This window comes from Pseudorca crassidens, chromosome 5 (genome assembly GCF_039906515.1).
Source record: "Pseudorca crassidens isolate mPseCra1 chromosome 5, mPseCra1.hap1, whole genome shotgun sequence".
In the NCBI taxonomy this organism is placed as follows: domain Eukaryota; kingdom Metazoa; phylum Chordata; class Mammalia; order Artiodactyla; family Delphinidae; genus Pseudorca; species Pseudorca crassidens.
Window position 1 is genome coordinate 77,131,832 of NC_090300.1, and position 19,177 is coordinate 77,151,008.

The 19,177-nt window shown below is 35.5% G+C and overlaps 1 protein-coding gene across 25 annotated transcripts in view; it reads left to right on the plus strand.

The window, feature by feature from the left end:
* DLG1 (discs large MAGUK scaffold protein 1) overlaps nt 1-19,177 on the plus strand; it is a 285,790-nt gene that overhangs the window by 194,334 nt on the left and 72,279 nt on the right. For all 25 annotated transcript variants that reach the window (XM_067738490.1, XM_067738497.1, XM_067738501.1 and 22 more), the window contains one exon: nt 9,901-10,003. In XM_067738490.1, the coding sequence (XP_067594591.1) occupies nt 9,901-10,003 (103 nt within the window). The remainder of the gene's footprint in view (nt 1-9,900; nt 10,004-19,177) is intronic.

Here is a 19,177-nt window from a genome sequence, read left to right on the forward strand (position 1 = left end):
AATGAAGTTGAAATAGAGACATTTTCAAACAGACAGTATATCTTAGAGAAGTTGTTCTTGACAGACCTACAAGATATACTAGAAGAAATTGTTCTGGTTAAAGAGAAATTATATCAGATGGAACCTAAATCTGCAGACAGGAAATAAGAATAACAGAAGGGGTAAATACCTGGATAAGTATAAAAGGTACATTTTTTAGGAAATAATTTTACATGTTTCATTATAAGATGATTGGCTCTTTAAAACAAAATAACTTCATCGTATTGTGTGAGTTATGGCATATGTAGAAGTAAGATATAAGGCCACCAAAGCACAAATAGAAAGGGGGAGGATGGTTCTTATACAGTTTGAGAAGTGGTGTAAAATTAATTGAAAGTAGCCTGTGATAATTTATACTTGCATGTTATAATCTCTAGAGGAAACACTAAAAATACTCCAAAAGGGTATAGTTTATGTAAGTCAATACAGGAAATAAAATGAAATATGAAAAAATACATGCTTCCTCCAAACAAAGGTAGGAAAGGAAGAAAAGACAAGGTAGAAAAAAGCAGTGCCAAGGTGTGAGGTTAAAATGCAACTATATTAATATCTACATTATAGTTAGCACTTTAAGATGCAGAAACTGTCAGCTTGGTTCAAAAAAACCAAGACCCAAATATAGACCCTTTGTCAGAAATTCACTTTAAATATAAAGATTCATATGTTGTAAGTAAAAGAGTAGAAGAAATTATGCTATATAAACAACATATGAAAGATGGTGTGACTATATTCATATGAGACAAAATAGACTTCAAGGCAAATGGTGTTATTACTGAGAGATTTTATATAATGAAAGCATCATTTCTTCAAGAAGACATAACAGCCCTCATTGTGCATGTACCTAGTAATCCTTTCAAAGCACATAAAGCAAAAATTCCCAGAATTAAGAGAGAAATGGACAAATCTACAGAGTTGCGGATTTAAACACCCTCTTCTATAACTGGTAGAATAAGTAGAGAAAAGAAGAAAATAACTTTAGCCTTACCACTCATCATCTATAAAAATTAACTTGAAATGGATTGTAGAACTAAACTTCTAGTAAAAAACATACAAGAAAATCTTAGTGAACTTGGATTAGTCAAAGATTTCTTAAATGGTACCAAGGGACCAAGTCAGTCCAGTGGTGAAAGGAAAGTCTTTTTAATAAATGCTGAAACAGCTGGATATCTTTATGGAAAAATACAAATTTCAACTCAGTCTTACTCCAGATATAAAAATTAACTCTAGATGATTATAAATCTTATAAATCTAAGTGTGAAGCCCAGAGCCATAATCCTCCTGGAAGAAAACATAGAAGGATATCTTTGCAACCCTGAGGTAGGCGACAGTTTCTTGGACAAGATATGTTAAACACTAACCATAAAAAAATGTGCCATTAAGAAACCAAATAGGCAAGCTATACAATGGGAAAAAATATTCCCAGTACATATATCTCACAAAAAACTTATATCCAGAATATATAAACATCTCCCACAAAGCAGCAGTGAAAGGTGAGTAACTCAATTTAAAAATGAGGGGAGATTTCCCTGGTGGTGCAGTGGTTAAGAATCCACCTGCCAATGCAGGGGACACAGGTTCAATCCCTGGTCCGGGAAGATCCCACACGCCACGCCGCAAAGCAACTAAGCCCATGCACCACAACTACTGATCCTGTGCTGTGTAGCCTGCGAGCCACGACTACTGAGTCTGTGTGCCACAACTACTGAAGCCCACATGCCCTAGAGCCCACACACCGCAACTATGAAGCCCGTGCCCACTAGGGCCCGCGTGTCGCAACTGCTGAGCCCACGTGCTGCAACTGCTGAAGCCCACACAGCTGGAGCCTGTGCTCTGCAACCAGAGAAGCCATCGCAGTAAGAAGACCGTGCACCACAACAAAGAGTAACCCCTACTCGCTGCAACTAGAGAAAACCCACGTGCAGCAATGAAAACCCAACGCAGCCAAAATAATAATACTAATAAATAAATGAGCAAAAGACTTAAACAGATATTTCACAAAACAAGGTGTATCAGTGGCTTATAAACACATGAAAATTTACTTAACATTAGGCATCAGGGCAATGCAAAAAACACAATGAATAAGCAAAACAGGGTTAGAGGAATTTTGGTGGGAGCAATGTCACTTTTTTACATCTTGATTGTGGCGGTGGCTATACAACATACACAGTTGTCAACACTCTTACCTGTAAACTAAAAATGATTACTCTATTGAATGTAAATTATGCCTAAGTAAAAACATTTTTAAAGCCATAGTGAAATACCATATCCTATCCAGTTGAATGGCTAAAGAAAAAATAATGATGACAACAAACATTAGAGAGGATGTGGAGCAGTTATAACTCTTATTCTTTACTGGTGGGCATGTAAAACTACACAACCACTACAAGAACTTTTGGGGAAGTTTTAAAGAAATTATACATACACCTAACCTTATCACCCAGATTTTATCCAAGAAATCTTATGTTTACACTATAACAGGAATGTTCATAATAGCCTATCCATAATAAAACTCAAACAGCATGGATGACACTAAAACACATCGTGTTGAGTAAAACAGAACACACCACAAAAATACATACTGTATGATTCTAATTATAATCATGTGCAGGCAACACTAACTTGTATTGATAAGTCAGAACGTGGTTGCCGCTAATTGTCCTATTATAAAAGAGGCATAATGGAGATTTCTGGGTTGGTTGATGGAAAAGGTATGTTTGGGGTTTTAATTTCATGGGCATATACAGTTGTCAAAAATCCTTCCAACTGAACTGTTTAAATTTGTACATTTTATTGCTTGTAAGTTATACTGTAATTTAAGTTTTAAAAATAATTTACAGTATAAGGGCAAATTAGTGATAAGGAATGAATTTTTAAAAAATAAATGTTGGAGAAATTAGCTAGTTGCTTAGCAGAATAAAATTAGCTTAGAGCCTCACTTCACACCTTGTGTCAAAATTAATTCTCAGTTGGCTTAGAGGTATGTGTGAAAAACTCAAAACAAAAATATATGTTTTTTAAATTGTCCATGTGGGACCTCTTTATGTGGGTTACTGTCACACTGCTAGAATATGTTACTCTGACGAACACAACGTGGTTCACCCAGAACTTTCCCAATTTTAGCACTGAAAGCCCCATGTCTGGAAACCCCTTTAGGCTAAGTTTTAAAACTGAAAGACCCAGACCCTCCCAACCAGTTGCTTGCCCTAATGTTACTGTAAGTTAAATTCAGCCTTCTGTTTGTCAGTATACATCCATTATCTTAAATATTTTAATGGTTACTAAGCTGCTCTAGGGAAATACCCTAGGGAAATACCCTGAGAAGCAATAGGAAAGACCTTAGGAACAAGAGAAAAACATGAGAAAAGATATTCTAAAATAAAACCCAGAAACACTTATTTAAGTACCTCTTTACACAAAATTTAGCTATTTTCAGTCTTCAGCTTGTATCAGGATAACCTCAAGGCGTTATTAAAAAACAGATTCCTAGATTCCATCCCCAAAGTTTCTGATTCAGTATGACTTGGATAGGATCTGAAAATTTATATTTCTTACAAGTTTCCATGAGATACTGATGTTGCTGCTCCTGGGACCAAACCTTGTGAACCACTGTTCTAAAGACATCCCTGTTATTGATGTTCTTAATGATAACCCACATTACTGAGAAAAGCATAAATATTTGGGAAGGCAGGGAAATAAATAATAATTTTTATAAAATATTCCCTTTGATATATTTAATTTTGTTGAAGAAAGAAGCTTTTTAAGTCAAGATTTATTATTGTACAGTTGTTGGACAGTGCATTTTTCACTATGGTATAAATGGAAATATTACTGTTATTTCCAGTGATGACAAGCATAGGGCAGGATATAGTTGATATTCCCTGAAAATTTAGAAACATGGAAAGTGACCCAAGGGAGTTCAACAGAAATTCTCTCCTTCATAAAAACAGTGAGAAAAGTGGCCAAAATTGTTTTTAGAATAAACTTTTTCAGAACTCTGGAAATTAACCAAAGACTGACAGCCATTCAGAAAGTGTTTACTCAAAAAAAAAAAAAAATTGCTGAATCTCTGTAAGAATGAGCTTTGTAGAATTTTAATTTGCCTAAGTCCCATCCCTGGCTCTCTATCACCACATTAGCCTTGAAAAATAGCCCACCTTTTCAGTGAGAACCAGTGGCCCAACAGCCACTAGAGAGAGCAAAATGGTGGTAGAATGTTCAGAGCTTCTTTTCCAAAGAACTGTCATAATTTGACCTGTCTGGTGGGTTCTTGGAACATCCTATTTGAAAGGTTCCCTGTATTTGACCTGATTCAAAGCTCCACCAGTGCAAAAGCCTTTTCCCTTGGGGTAATTGCAAAAACAATTACAGGCATATTATGGCTGTCTGAGACATTGGTAACAGTTGGGGCAAACAGTAGACTAATCAAAAACTTAAAAGGAAAAGCTAGGGAGTGAACTCTCCATGGGACCTTTGAAAAGCTCTTATACTTTGGAAACTAGGAGGACACATGCATGGTCTTGGGTTGTGTGCCTGCTCAGGAAAGACCTGAAAAGGCCCTAAACTCTCACCTCTGGCTGACCATGAGACTCTGTGCAAGAAGGAAGTGAAGATTAAGGCAGAATCATCAGTTGCCTAGCTGATTGTTGAAGGCATTACCCAACATGCGCACATTTAATGAAGTCTCTGTCCAGTCATTAACTGACCACTCTGCTAATCAGGCAGACACTTCACTGGCACATACAACAAAGAATACAAGCCTTACAGAATTCAGAAAAGTCACCAAACAACTACTATAACAAACAGCAGTAATATCAAGCCCTGGGTAGGAGGACAGATCTTATACCCAGAATTGCTACTTTATATTATTTTAAATGTCCGGTTTTCAGTAAAAAATTGAGACATGCAGCAAAACAAGAAAATATACCCGGGGGAAAAGCAATCAGTAGAAACTGTAAGGAAGCCCAACACTATACTACTAGACAAAGATTTTAAATCAGATATTTTAAATATATTCTAAGAACTAAAGGAAACCATGTCTAAAGAATGTAAGGAAAGTATAGGAACAATAACGCACCAAGTAGAGTATGTCAATAAAGAGATTTCTTTTATGAAAAAGAAACAAACAGAAATTCTGGTGTTGAAGAGTACAATAACTGAAATGAAGGGAAAAAAAAATCCTCTAGACAAGTTCAACAGCAGATTTGACCTGGCAAAAGAAAAAAATCCACCAACTTGAAGATATGTCCGTTAAGACTACCCAGGCTGAAGAACAGAAAGAAAAAAGAATTAAGAAAAATTGTCAGAGGCTCAAAGACCTGTGGGGATACCATCAAGTGTACCAATGTATGTATAATGAAGTCAGAATGACAAGAGAGAGAGAAAGAGGCAGAAAGAATATTTGAATAAATAATGGCAAAAAACTTCCCAAATTTAATGTACACATCTGAGAAGCTCAGTGAACTACAAGTAGAATAAACTTGAAGAGATCCACACCACAGATAAATCATAATCAAATATCAAAAAACAAAGGGAGAATCCTGAAAGCAAAGAAAAATCACTGATTACAGGGAATCCTCAGTAAGATTAACAGTTGATTTCTTGTCAGAATCATGGAGGCCAGAAGGCAATTCTGAAAGAAAAAAGCCATTGTCCCAGGTTTCTATACCCAGTCAAACTATCCTTCAGAAACGAAGGACAGATCTGAGTCCCAGGTAAACAAAAGCTAAGGAAGTTATTAATCTCCTTAACTTCTCTTATAGACAGTAAACCTGCCCTACAAGGAGTACTAAAGAGCATCTCATCCCTCAGACCAGAAAGAAAGGACATTAGAGAGTAGCCCAAATCCATATGAAGAAGTAAAGAGCACTGTTAAAAGTAACTATATAGGTAAATGTAAAACAGCATAAGTGCATTTTTTGTTTGTAACTCTTTTTTTTCTCCTTTATAATTTAAACAACAACTAAATAAAGCAATAATTTTAAATCTGTGTTGATGGGCACACACATACTGTATAAAGATGTAATTTATATGACAGTAGTATCACAGGGAGTATAGAGGGCACAGAATTATAAGAGCAGAGTTTTTATATACTATTGAAACTAAGTTGGTGTTAATTCAGAGTAAATGGTTATAAAATGTTAATTATGATCTAGAGAAACCACTAAGCAAATAACTCAAAATATATATAATTTTTTAAAGGGTATTAAGATAGTACAGTGGAAAATACCTATTTTACAAAAGAAGTTAGTAATGGAGGAATAGAGGAACAAAAAAGACAAGGTGTGAAGAAAACAAATAGCAAAATGGATGGCATAAATCTTTTTTTTTCGATAAATTACATTGAAGGTAAATGGATTAAATACTCCAACTAAAAGACAGATATTGACAGGGTAGATTTAAAAAGATCAAATTATATACTTTCTACAACAGACACACTTTAGATTCAATCTTCGTTGAAAGTAAAAGGTTGAAAAAGATATGCTATGCAAACAGAAACCAAGAAACACATAAAATGGCTATACAAGTATCAAACAAAGACTTTAGGAAAAAAATTATTTCTCAAAATCTAAGGACATTTTATAATATATGTGTTATATAGATTATGTGTGATATATACTTATACATATTGTGTAATTGTTGATAAATTTCTAGAAAGACATAAACATTTGAAACTGACTCAAGAAGAAATGGAAACTATAACTGTAGACCTGTAACAATTAAGGAGATTGATAATCAAAACTTCCCACAAAGGAAAAAACCCAGGACCAGATGGCCTCACTAGTGCAATCTATAGAACGTTTAAAGAAGAATTAGCACCATTCACAAACTCTTCCCCCAAAAGGGAATAGGTGTGAAGAACACTTCCCAACTCATTCTACAAGGCCAATATTATTCTTATATCAAACCAAACAAAGACATCACAAGAAAAGAAAACTACAGTATCCCTTATGAATTTATATGTAAAAATCCTCAACAAAATAGCCATGTGGATTCAGCAGCATAAAAAAAGGATTGTACACCAGCATTAAAAAAGGATTATACCCCATAACCAAGTGGAATTTGTCCAAGGAATGCATAGTTGGTTCAACACAGGGATAACCAAAGTAAAACACCGTGTTAATAGAGTTAAGGATATAAGCCACATGACCATCTCAACAGAAAAAGCTCCTGTCAAAAACCAACAGCTTGCATCATAAAAGCACCAAACAAATTAGGAATAGTAGAGAACTTCCTCAACCTGATAAAAGATGTCTATGAAAAACTGATAACTTATGTCACACTAAATGCTGAAACACTGAAAGGTTTCCCTGTGAGATCAGAAACAAGACAGAGGTGTCCACTCATGCCACTTTTATTCAACATTGTGCTGGAGTTTCTAGATTGGGCAGTTAGGCAAGAAAAAGAAATAAAAGCTTTCTAGATTAAAAAGGAAGAAGGAAAATGATCTCTTATTTGCAGATGCCATGATCTTATATATAGAAAATCTTAGGAAATGCAAAAAAACTATCAGAGATAATAACCAAGCTCAGCAAGTTTGCAGGACAGAGAATCACTATACAAGAAACAGTTGTGTTTCTAATATACCAGAGTTGAACAACCTGAAAGTGAAATTAAGAAAATAATTTTATTTATAGTAGTATCAAAAAGAATAAATTTAACAAAGTGGATAAACAAAATATGGAATATCCATCCAATGGGGTATATGATTCAGCCATAATAAGTAACAAAATACTAAAACAGGCTAAAACAAGGATGAACCATGAAAACAAGCTAAGTGAAGAAGGCAAACACAAATAGCCACATATTGTAATATTCCTTTTATATAAAATGTACAGAACAGACAAATCCTTAAGAGTTAGAAAGAAGAATAGTGGTTGCCAGGGTCTAAGGGGAGAGGGAAGGGGGGAATGAATGCTAATGGGTAGTGGGTTTTTGGGGGGTGGGGGCTGATGAAAATGTTTTGGAATTAAAGCATGGTGATGGTTGCACATGCTTGTGAATGTACTGAAAAACACAAATTGTACACTTTAAAAGTTTGGATTTTATATAAATTGTATCTCCATAAAAAAGTGACCCTAAGTCTGTTTACATGATATGTTTCTCAGTACCAGGATTTCTTCTAAAATATCCTTGATAATGTATTCCATTAAAATGTTTGGCGTTATTTAGGAACATTTTTAATTTGTAGTCTTGTTAACAAATTATTCTCCTTTGAATCTATGTAGGTTGTTTTCAGATCTTTTCTGTAGTAAAGGGATCCAGTGCTTAGGAATAATTCATTAAAAATTGTGATCTTTTCTAAAATAATCTATGAAAGTTTGTCTACCTTTTATATTCTCTAATTTTTTCTGCTAGAAATTAGGATTTTCTTTATGTTCAATATAGAACTATTTATACATTGTGTTCAGTTATTCTCTAATAAGATATTAAGCTAGAGATATTCTCTAATAAAACCACATTATGTTACACCTGTTTAGATTAAGGTTTTTGGATCTTGATTTTCATTTAAGAGGTGTCTGTACATTTTAACTTAGTTACATAGTAATATCCTTTATAGATAATGTAAAACATCAGGCCTTTAAATGTTTTACATTAAACATTAAAAATGTTCTTTTATGTAAATTTTATGGTCCCAGGAATTTCTGGGCTATAGTCAAATTTTCCAAAATTGGTATGTAATTTTTAACAGGTCTTAGATTAGACATCAATGAAGCAGGCTGTCATACTAAAATTGTGTGACAGTTCTTCTTTCCAAAAATATTCAGTAAAGGTCCCAAACATTGCTGTATTTTTTTTTTTTTTTTTTTTTTTTTTGCGCGGTATGCAGGCCTCTCACTGCTGTGGCCCCTTCCGTTGTGGAGCACAGGCTCAGTGGCCATGGCTCACGGGCCCAGCCGCTCCACGGCATGTGGGATCTTCCCAGACCGGGGCACAAACCCGTGTCCCCTGCATCGGCAGGCGGACTCTCAACCACTGTGCTACCAGGGAAGCCCCCATTGCTGTATTTTATTCATTCATGGTTCTTAGGGAAAAAAGCCAACTTAAATATTTAAAGTTAATTACATTTAAGTTTAATGCTCACATTAATGTCCTATTAAGTTTTTCTTGTAGTGGAAAAGGTTCAGTCTCTAAAGATAGTGTACCTTGCAGCGTACTAGGTGCTGGCAGCCTTTCAGAAATAAGAATGAAGTTGCCTATTCTTCTAGAGTGGGATTGATCACCTCATTAATTATTTTACCCAAGGAAGGTCCCTGTTTTAAAAAAAAGTCTTCTTGCTCATTTAATAACATTTACTGTGTTTAAATGTCAGTCCGTGAAATCTGAGCTATTTTAATACTTAAAGTAATTGCTTTCCTGTTACTCCAAAAGAATGGAAGCTTTAGTTTGGGAAAGGAAGGAAGAGAATTGAAACTGAGATGAGTAATAGTGAAAATGTGGCAGGAGTTGAAAGTATGCTGTAAACAAAATGAATTTCCCTCTCATTGCCTGAGTTACTGGTGAAATGAAATGTACAAAATGTTGACACTTGCTGATTTTTCAAGTTGTCAAATTAAGGTACATTTCTCAAGAGATTGGTAGACAACCTTCTGGAACACTCAGGGGAAAGTGTTTTGCATTTGTTCACTTGACAAAGTGAAAAAATGAATATTTTAAGTGAATAAAATTGTTTTGATTGACTATACAATATATTTTTGTTCTACGGTATAACATTTTTAGTAAATCAGAACAAGAAAATATTTTAGTGATAAAGTAATTGCAAGTAATTTTTTTTAATCTATGCCTACTCAAAGAATAGGCTATTGTGATTTCTAATCAGTGTGATGATTTTCTTTCGAATTTAATATGTGGTTTGATTTACAGGTAAACAGTGTTGACCTCAGAACTGCCAGCCATGAGCAGGCAGCAGCTGCTTTAAAAAATGCTGGCCAAGCTGTCACAATTGTTGCACAATATCGACCTGAAGGTAATAAATTCTTGTTGTCTGTATTTATTTTTTATTTCAGTTTTTAGAAGTCTTCCTCTTAATAATGTTTAACTTCCCAAGCTTAACTTTCTTTTTATATTTTTGTCTGATTTATTAATCTGTTATTTGTTTAGTTTGAACTTAATTCACTCTCCAGATCAAAGAGTTTTTAATAGAATGTAGGAACTTGTATCTGCCAACTCTTTGAATATTTCTCTATTATTTGGATTAATTTTCAGGAGTTTATCTTTTTAAATGTGTCATCTCACCAAACACATACCTTTAAGTATACCTTTGACTAACTCAGTGGTTGAAAAGCAAAGATAGTAATTTTGCCAAAGAAAATTAGGTTATTTCAGTATTTTTTGACCTTTGAATTAGGTTATATTTATTAATAACAGGGTTTAAGATATGTTTCTAATAGCCTTTATTGTTACTTAAAGAGAAAGAATGTAAGTTTGAGATATGATATTTTTCTAAATAGTGAGGTATCATGGACTTGACCTTACCGAGTTCCTACTGGGAGAAGGTGATAATGGAAAGTTTGAGGTCATATTAAACATACATAAAATTCTAGTTTACATCAACATAACCACTTCAGTAAAACCTAGGTGGAATTTAAAAAGCTTAAACACCCAAAAGAATACATAACACACTATTTAATGTTCATAAACAAGGTGAAGAAGGAAAGAATGATGTGAGTAAAGGAGCCAGGTGAATCATTCTATGATTTAGCAGCTGTTACATGTATTATTCTTTTCTTGGAGTGGAATTTATTTCTGTAACAAAACCTAATATGTGTTTTACCTGATCAAAGTAGTATGTTGGGCATTGCTTGCTATTTCATAATATTTCTTATAAACCTCAGCATTCTAGGTTCAGTAACTGAACAAGAATAAATTCATTTATGTAAGGGGTAAGTTCCAAATAAATCACATTAATAAGCAAATAGGGATTAATATATGAAGTCAGAATGCTAATTCATTAATTTTTGTGAGAAACAAAACTACCAGTGGGACTACACATGCTTTTATCTTCTGGCCAACACATTCTTGCCCAATAGGCATATTATACAGAAACAAAGTATAATCAGTGCTTGCTTAGTATTATAGAAAGCCTCTTATTTATATGTTTATGAGAAATATAGACTATTTAGGTATGATTAAGGGTAAGTCAATATCTGCTCCTTGACCTCCCCAGAAAACACACAAAAGCAACAAGGAAAATAAACACATATTTCTACCCATAAAGCTTCACTTCACATTAAGCAAAACTAAGAAGACAGGTGTAATACCTAGACAACAAAATACAGGCAAAGGCTGCTTAAGCAGGTTAAGATCTGGCAAAAGCTACATGTAAAGAAGGGAAGAGTAAAAGCATGGAATGTTGAGAATGCTCAGTGGTAGCAGAACATAGAATATGACAGAAAATTGTACTTCCTAAAGGTGGGGGGCTTGTTTTTGAAGTATAAAAACATTATCCCTTGTTTATGGCAGGCCACATAAAATTGTGAGTGAGCAAACTAGAGCGGAAGCCATCCTTGATGTGGTTTTGTTTAAAGGAAGTACTTGGTTAAAACAGTCTGTCAGATTATCTGATGCTATCAAGGCAGTCTTTTGGTTTTAAAGGCTGTAAAAATAACCTGTGCTTCCATCCCCACCCTGCACCCCAAACTTTCTGGTCCAGCCAACTCATTCAGTAATAAGCAATTTAAAAGGAGCTAGCCTGGCATTCATACAAAGATATTAATAAGGAGACATGGAAACAAAAAGCAAAGCTTAGCAAGAGATAAAAGTTGTCACAAACATGCATTTACACACACACAAAAAAAATTGGCACGTATCAGATGAAACTTTGATTTTAATGTTCTTAAACAATTTATGCATTCACTTCTTTGAAAGAAGACCAGTAGATATGTAAAGAACTGTAGGAAGAGATGGCTTAACAACCAGAAGAGTTTAATTTTGAGCTAGCAGAACCCAGGAAAGAAGAAGAAAGCAAACCAATTTCTTAAATTGGAACACAAAGTCAAAGAGACACTGCAGAACAATCAATAGGGGACATAAAGGATACAATAGGAAAAGTAAACAAAATGAAATAGAAACGAAGAGAATTTTTAAAGGTTAGAGAGAAAAGACAAGCAATTATATATATATATTATATATATATATAATATATATATATTATATATATATATATATATATACTTTCATATATATATACACACACACACACACAGGATATACTTAATTAGACTTTCTGGAAAAAGTAAATTTTTTTAAAAGAAAAGAATAAATGCTTGCAATTATAATTCATTCAAGAAAACTTTACTAGATTAAAAAGAAGTAACTTTACATTGAAAAGACACAGCATGATAAAAAATTAACTCAGAATGGTCAAAATTCAGACATATTCTGGTTAATTTTTATCAAGAAAGAATCTTCTGGAGTATTGGTTCAAGATGGCGGAGTAGAAGGACGTGTGCTCACCTCCTCTCGCAAGAGCACTGAAATCACAACTGCTGAACAACCATTCACGGGAAGACACTGGAACCCACCAAAAAAGATATCCCACATCCAAAGACAAAGGAGAAGCCTCAGTGAGATGGGAAGGGGGAGCACAATCATGATAAAATCAAATCTCATACCTGCCAGGTGGGGCAAGCACAAACTGGAGAACAATTAAACCACAGAAGTTCTCCCACTGGAATGAAGGTTCTGAGCCCCACATCAGCGTCCCAGCCTGGGGGTCCAGCAACAGGACTAGCAATCTCCAGGGATTCTGGCTTTGACAGGCAGCAGGATTTGAGTGCAGGACTTCCACGGGACTGGGCAAAACAGAGACTCCACTCTTGGAGAGCACACACAAAATCTTGTGCACACCAGGACCCAAGGGAAAGGAGCAGTGACCCCATAGGAGACTGAACCAAACCTACCTGCTAATGTTGGAGGGTCTTCTGCAGGGGCAGGGGGCGACTGTGGCTCACCAAGGGGAACAAGGGCACTGGCAGCAGTAGTTCTGGTAAGTACTCATTGACGTGAGCCCTCCCTCAGGCCACCATTAGCCCCACCAAACAGCCTGTAGGCTCCAGTGCTGGGTTGCCTCAGGCCAAACAACCAACAGGGAGGGAATACAGCCCCACCCGTCAGCAGACAAGTGGATTAAAATTTTGCTGAGCAAGGCTTTGCCCACCAGAGCAAGACCCATTTCTACCCACCACCAGTCCCTCCCATCAGGAAGCTTGCACAGGCCTCTTAGCCTCATCCACCAGAGGGCAGACAGCAGAAGCAAGAAGAACTATAATCCTGCAGCCTGCAGAATGAAAACCACAATCCTAGAAAGTTAAACAAAATGAAAAGGCAGAGGATTATGTCGCAGGTGAAGGAACAAGATAAAATCCCAGAAAAACAACTAAATGAAGTGGAGATAGGCAACCTTCCAGAAAAAGAATTCAGAATAATGATAGTGAAGATGATCCAGAATGGAGGCAAAGATTAAGAAGATGAAAGAAATGTTTAACAAAGACCTAGAAGAACTAAAGAACAAACAAAAAAATGAACGATACAATAACTGAAATGAAAAATACACTAGAAGGAATCAATAGCAGAATAACTGAGGCAGAAAAACTGATAAGTGACCGGGAAGACAGAATTGTGGAAATCACTGCTGCAGAACAGAATAAGGAAAAAAGAATGAAAAAAAATGAAGACAGCCTAAGGACAACATTGAACACACCAACATTCGCATTATAGGGGTCCCAGAAAGAGAAAAGAGAGAGAAAGGACCTGAGAAAATATTTGAAGAAATAATAGCTGAAAACTTCCCTAACATGGGAAAGGAAACAGTCAACCAAGTCTAGGAAGCACAGAGAGTCCTAGGCAGGATAAACCCAAGGAGAAACACACCGAGACATGTAGTAATCAAATTGACAAAAAGTAAAGACAAAGAAAAATTATTTGAAAGCAACAGGGGAAAAATGACAACATACAAGGGAACTCCCATTAAGTTATCAGCTGATTTCTCAGCAGAAACTCCGCAAGCCAGAAGGGAGTGGCATGATATATTTAAAGTGATGAAAGGGAAGAACCTACAACCTACAACCAAGAATACTCTACAACCAAGAATACTGTACCCAGTTCTCATTCATATTTGACAGAGAAATCAAAAGCCTTACAGACAAGCCAAAGCTAAGAGAATTCAGCACCACCAGACCACTTTGCAACAAATGCTAAAGGAACTCCTCTAGGCAGGAAGGAGACTAGCAACTTTAAAAAAAAAAAAAAAAAAAAAAAAAGCCTTGTACATATAGACTGTTATATCAAAACCTCATGGGAACAGCAAGCCCCAAAACTACAATAGATACACACACAAAAAAAGAAAAAGCAACTCAAACACAGCACTAAAGATGGACACCAAACCACAAGAGAAGAGAACAAAAGAGGAAGGGAAGAAAAAAGACCCACAAAAACAAACCCAAAACAATTAAGAAAATGGCAGTAGAAATACACATATCGCTAATTACCTTAAATGTAAATGTATTAAATGCGCCAACCAAAAGACATAGACTGGCTGAGTGGATACAAAAACAAGACCCATATATACACAGTCTGCGAGAGACCTACCTCAGACCTAGGGACACATACAGACTGAAAGTGAGGGGATGGAAGAAGGTACTCCATGCAACTGTAAATCAAAAGAAAGCTGGAGTAGCAATACTCACGTCAGACATAATAGACTTGAAAGACTGTTATAAGAGACAAGGACACTACATAACAATCAAGGCATCAATCCAAGAAGAAGATATAACAATTGTAAATATGTATACACCCAACATGGGTTCACCTCGTTATATAAGGCAAATACTAACAGCCATAAAGGGAAAAATTGACAGTAACACAATAATAGTGGGGGACTTTAACACCCCACTTTCATCAGTGGACATATCCAGACAGAAAATAAATAAGGAAACACAGGCCTTAAATGACACATGAGACCAGATGGACTTAATTGATATCTGTAGAGCATTCCATACAAAAGAACCAGAATACACATTCCTCTTAAGTGCACACAGAACATTCTCCAGGATTGCCCACATGCTAGGACACAAGGCGAGCCTCAGTAAATTTAAGAAAATTGAAATCTTATCAAACATCTTTTCCAATCACAATGCTATGAGATTAGAAATAAACTACAAAAAAAAACTATAAAAAACACAAACACGTGGAGGTTAAGCAATATGCTACTAAACCACCAGTGGATTGCTGAAGAAATCAAGAAAGAAAAAAATACCTAGAAACAAATGAAAATGAAAGCACAATGATAAAAAACCTGTGGGATGCAGCAAAAGCAGTTCTAAGATGGAAGTTTATAGCAATACAATCTTACCTCAGGAAAGAAGAAAAATCTCAAGTAAACAACCTAACCTTACATCTGAAGGAACTAGAGAAAGAAGAACAAACAAAACCCTAAAGTTAGTAGAAGGAAAGAAATCATAAAGATCGGAACAGAAATAAATGAAATAGAGACAAAACAATAGCAATGATCAATGAAACTAAAAGCTGGTTCTTTGAAAAGATAAACAAAATTGATAAATCTTTAGCCAGACTCATCAAGAAAAAAAGGGAGAGGACGCAAATCAATAAAATTAGAAATGAAAAAGGAGAAGTTACAACTGACACCACAGGACTACAAAGCATCATAAGAGACTACTGCAGGCAACTATATGCCAATAAATGGACAACCTGGAAGAAATAGACAAATTCCTAGAAAGGTACAGTCTTCCAAGACTGAACCAGGAAGAAACAGAAAATATGAACAGACCAATCACAAGCACTGAAATTGAAACTGTGATTTTAAAACTCCCAACAAACAAAAGTCCAGGACCTGGTGGCCTCACAGACAAATTCTATCAACACTTAGATAAGAGCTAACACCTATCCTTCTGAAACTGTTTCACAAAATTGCAGAGGAAGGAACACTCCCAAACTCATTCTATGAGGCCACCATCACCCTGATACCAAAACCAGACAAAGATACCACAAAAGAAAATTAAAGGCTGATGAACATAGATGCAGAAGTCCTCAACAGAACATTAGCAAACTGAATCCAACAATACATGAAAAGGATTATACACCATGATCAAGTGGGATTTATCCCAGGGATGCAAGGATTTTTCAGTTATCTGCATATCAATCATTGTGATATACCACATCAACAAATTGAAGAATAAAAACCATATGATCATCTCAGTAGATGGAGAAAAAGCTTTTGACAAAATTCAGCACCCGTTTATGATAAAAAAAAAAAAAAGAACTCTCCAGAAAGTGGGCATAGAGTGAACATACGTCAACATAATAAAAGCCATATACGACAAACCTACAGCTAATATCATACTCAATGGTGAAAAGCTGAAAACATTTCCTTTAAGATCAGGAACAAGACAAGGATGTCCACTCTTGCCACTTTTATTCAACGTAGTCTTGGAAGTCCTACCTATGGCAATCAGAGAAGAAAAAGAAATAAAAAGAATCCAAACTGGAGAAGAAGTAAAACTGTCACTGTTTGCAGATGACATGATACTTTATGTAGAAGATCCTACAGATGCTACCAGAAGACTACTAGAGCTCATCAATGAATTTGGTGAAGTTGTAGGTTACAAAATTAATACAGAAATCTGTTGCATTTCTATACACTAACAATGGAAGATCAGAAAGAGAAATTCAAGAAACAATTCCATTTACCATCACGTCAAAAAGAATAAAATACCTAGGAATAAACCTACCTAAGGAGACAAAAGACCTGTACTCCGAAAACTATAAGACACTGATGAAAGAAATAAAAGAATACTCAAACAGATGGCATGGATTGGAAGAATCAACACTGTCAAAATGGCTACTCTACCCAAGGCAATCTACAGGTTCAGTGCAATCCCTATCAAATTACCAATGGCATTTTTCACAGAACTAGAGTAAAAAATCTTAAAATTTGTATGGAGACACAAAAGACCCTGAATAGCCAAAGCAATCTTGAGAAAGAAAAATGGAGCTGGAGGAATCAGACTCCTTGACTTCAGACTGTACTACAAAACTACAGGCATCAAAACAGTATGCTACTGATACACAAATAGAAATATAGATCAGTGGAATAGGATAGAAAGCCCAGAAATAAACCCATGCATCTATGGTTAATTAACCTACAACAGAGGAGGCAAGACTACACAATGGTGGAAAGACAGTCTCTTCAACAAATGGTGCTGGGAAAACTGAACAGATACGTGTAAAAAAATGAAATTAGGTCATTCTTTAACACCATACACAAAAATAAGCTCAAAATGGATTAAAGACCTAAACGTGAGACTGGACCCTATAAAACTCCAGAGGAAAACATAGGCAGAACATGCTCTGACATAAATCGCAGCAATATCTTTTTTGAGCCATCTCCCAGAATAATGGAAATAAAAACGAAAATAAACAAATGGGACCTGATTAAACTCAAAATTCTTTGCACAGCAAAGGAAGCCATAAACAAAATGGAAAGACAACCCACAGATTTGGAGAAAATATTTGCAAATGATGTGACCAACAAGGGATTAGTCTCCAAAATTTACAAATAGCTCATGAGGCTTAATATCATCAAAACAAACAGCCCAATAAAAAAATGGGCAGAAGACCTAAATAGACATTTCTCCAGAGACATACAAATGGCCAAGAAGCACAGGAAAAGATGTTCAACATCACTAATTATTAGAGAAATGCAAATCAAAACTACAATGAGATATCACCTCATGGCAGTCAAAATGGCTATCAACAAAAAATCCACAAACAGTAAATGCTGGAGAGGGTATGGAGAGTTGGGAACCCTCCTACACTGTTGGTGGGAATGTAAATTGGTATAGCTATATGGAGAACGATATAGAGGTTCCTTAGAAAAGTAAAAATAGAGCTACCATATGACCCTACAGTCCCACTCCTGGGCATATATCCAGAGAAAAACATGGTCCGAAAGGGTACATGCACCCCAGTGTTCACTGCAGCACTGTTTACAGTAGCTAAGACATGGAAGCAACCTAAATGTCCATCAACAGAGGCTAAAGAAGATGTGGTACATATACATATGTATATGTGGTACATATATACAATGGAATATTACTCAGCTATTAAAAAGAATGAAATAGTGCCATTTGGAGCAACGTGGATGGATCTAGAGATTGTCATACTGAGTGAAGTAAGTCAGACAGAGAAAGAGAAATATCGTATAATATCCCTTATATGTGGAATCTAAAAGAAATGATACAAATGAACTTATTTACAAAACAGAAACAGATTTCACAGACTTAGAGAATGAACTTATGGTTACCTGGGGGAAAGAAGTAGAGGAAGGGATAGTTAGGGAGTTTGGGATCAACATGTACACACTGCTATATTTAAAATGGACAACCAACAAGGACCCTACTGTACAGCACAGGGAACTCTGCTCAATGTTATGTGGCAGCCTGGATGGGAGGGGAGTTTGCGGGAGAATGGATACATGTATATGTATGTCTGAGTCCCTTTGCTATGCACCTGAAACTATCACAACATTGTTAATTGTCTATATTCCAATATAAAATAGTTAAATTAGAAAAAAAAAGAAACTTCTGGAACCCCATAAAAATATTAAGTTATTAATAAGGAGGTAAAAATTGATTGATAAAAGGAAGAACTGCTCTAATGCTTGGTGAGCATAGATCTGAACAAGGATTGTTAATTTTACCACTCTTATGTTTAGTGACTCTTAACTAAGCCTAATGTACCCCTGTATGCAGTAGGTATACTTGCCACTGATGGTTGTCAAGGGTGGGCTACCCTTTTCCTAGGATAGTTATTGCGTGGACCTAGGAATCTCTCTTTCAGATTATCTTTTTCTGTGCTTGTACTCTATTTTTTTTCTTTTGCTCTTTTTTTGTGATTTCTGTACTTTTTTTCTGTATGAATCTTTCTGATTGATACTTTTTCTTTAGTTGTGTTCAAAACTTTTAAACTATTCTCATCTTGATGGAGCTACTTTTGTATCAAGGAGAACTTGCATTGTATGTTGATTATCCAGGTAGCTGCTATTTAGCAGACATCTTCTATGTTTCAAGGTTAGACCCTTATATTAATTAGTGTTGTGTATATATCTTTTTTCCCAAACATC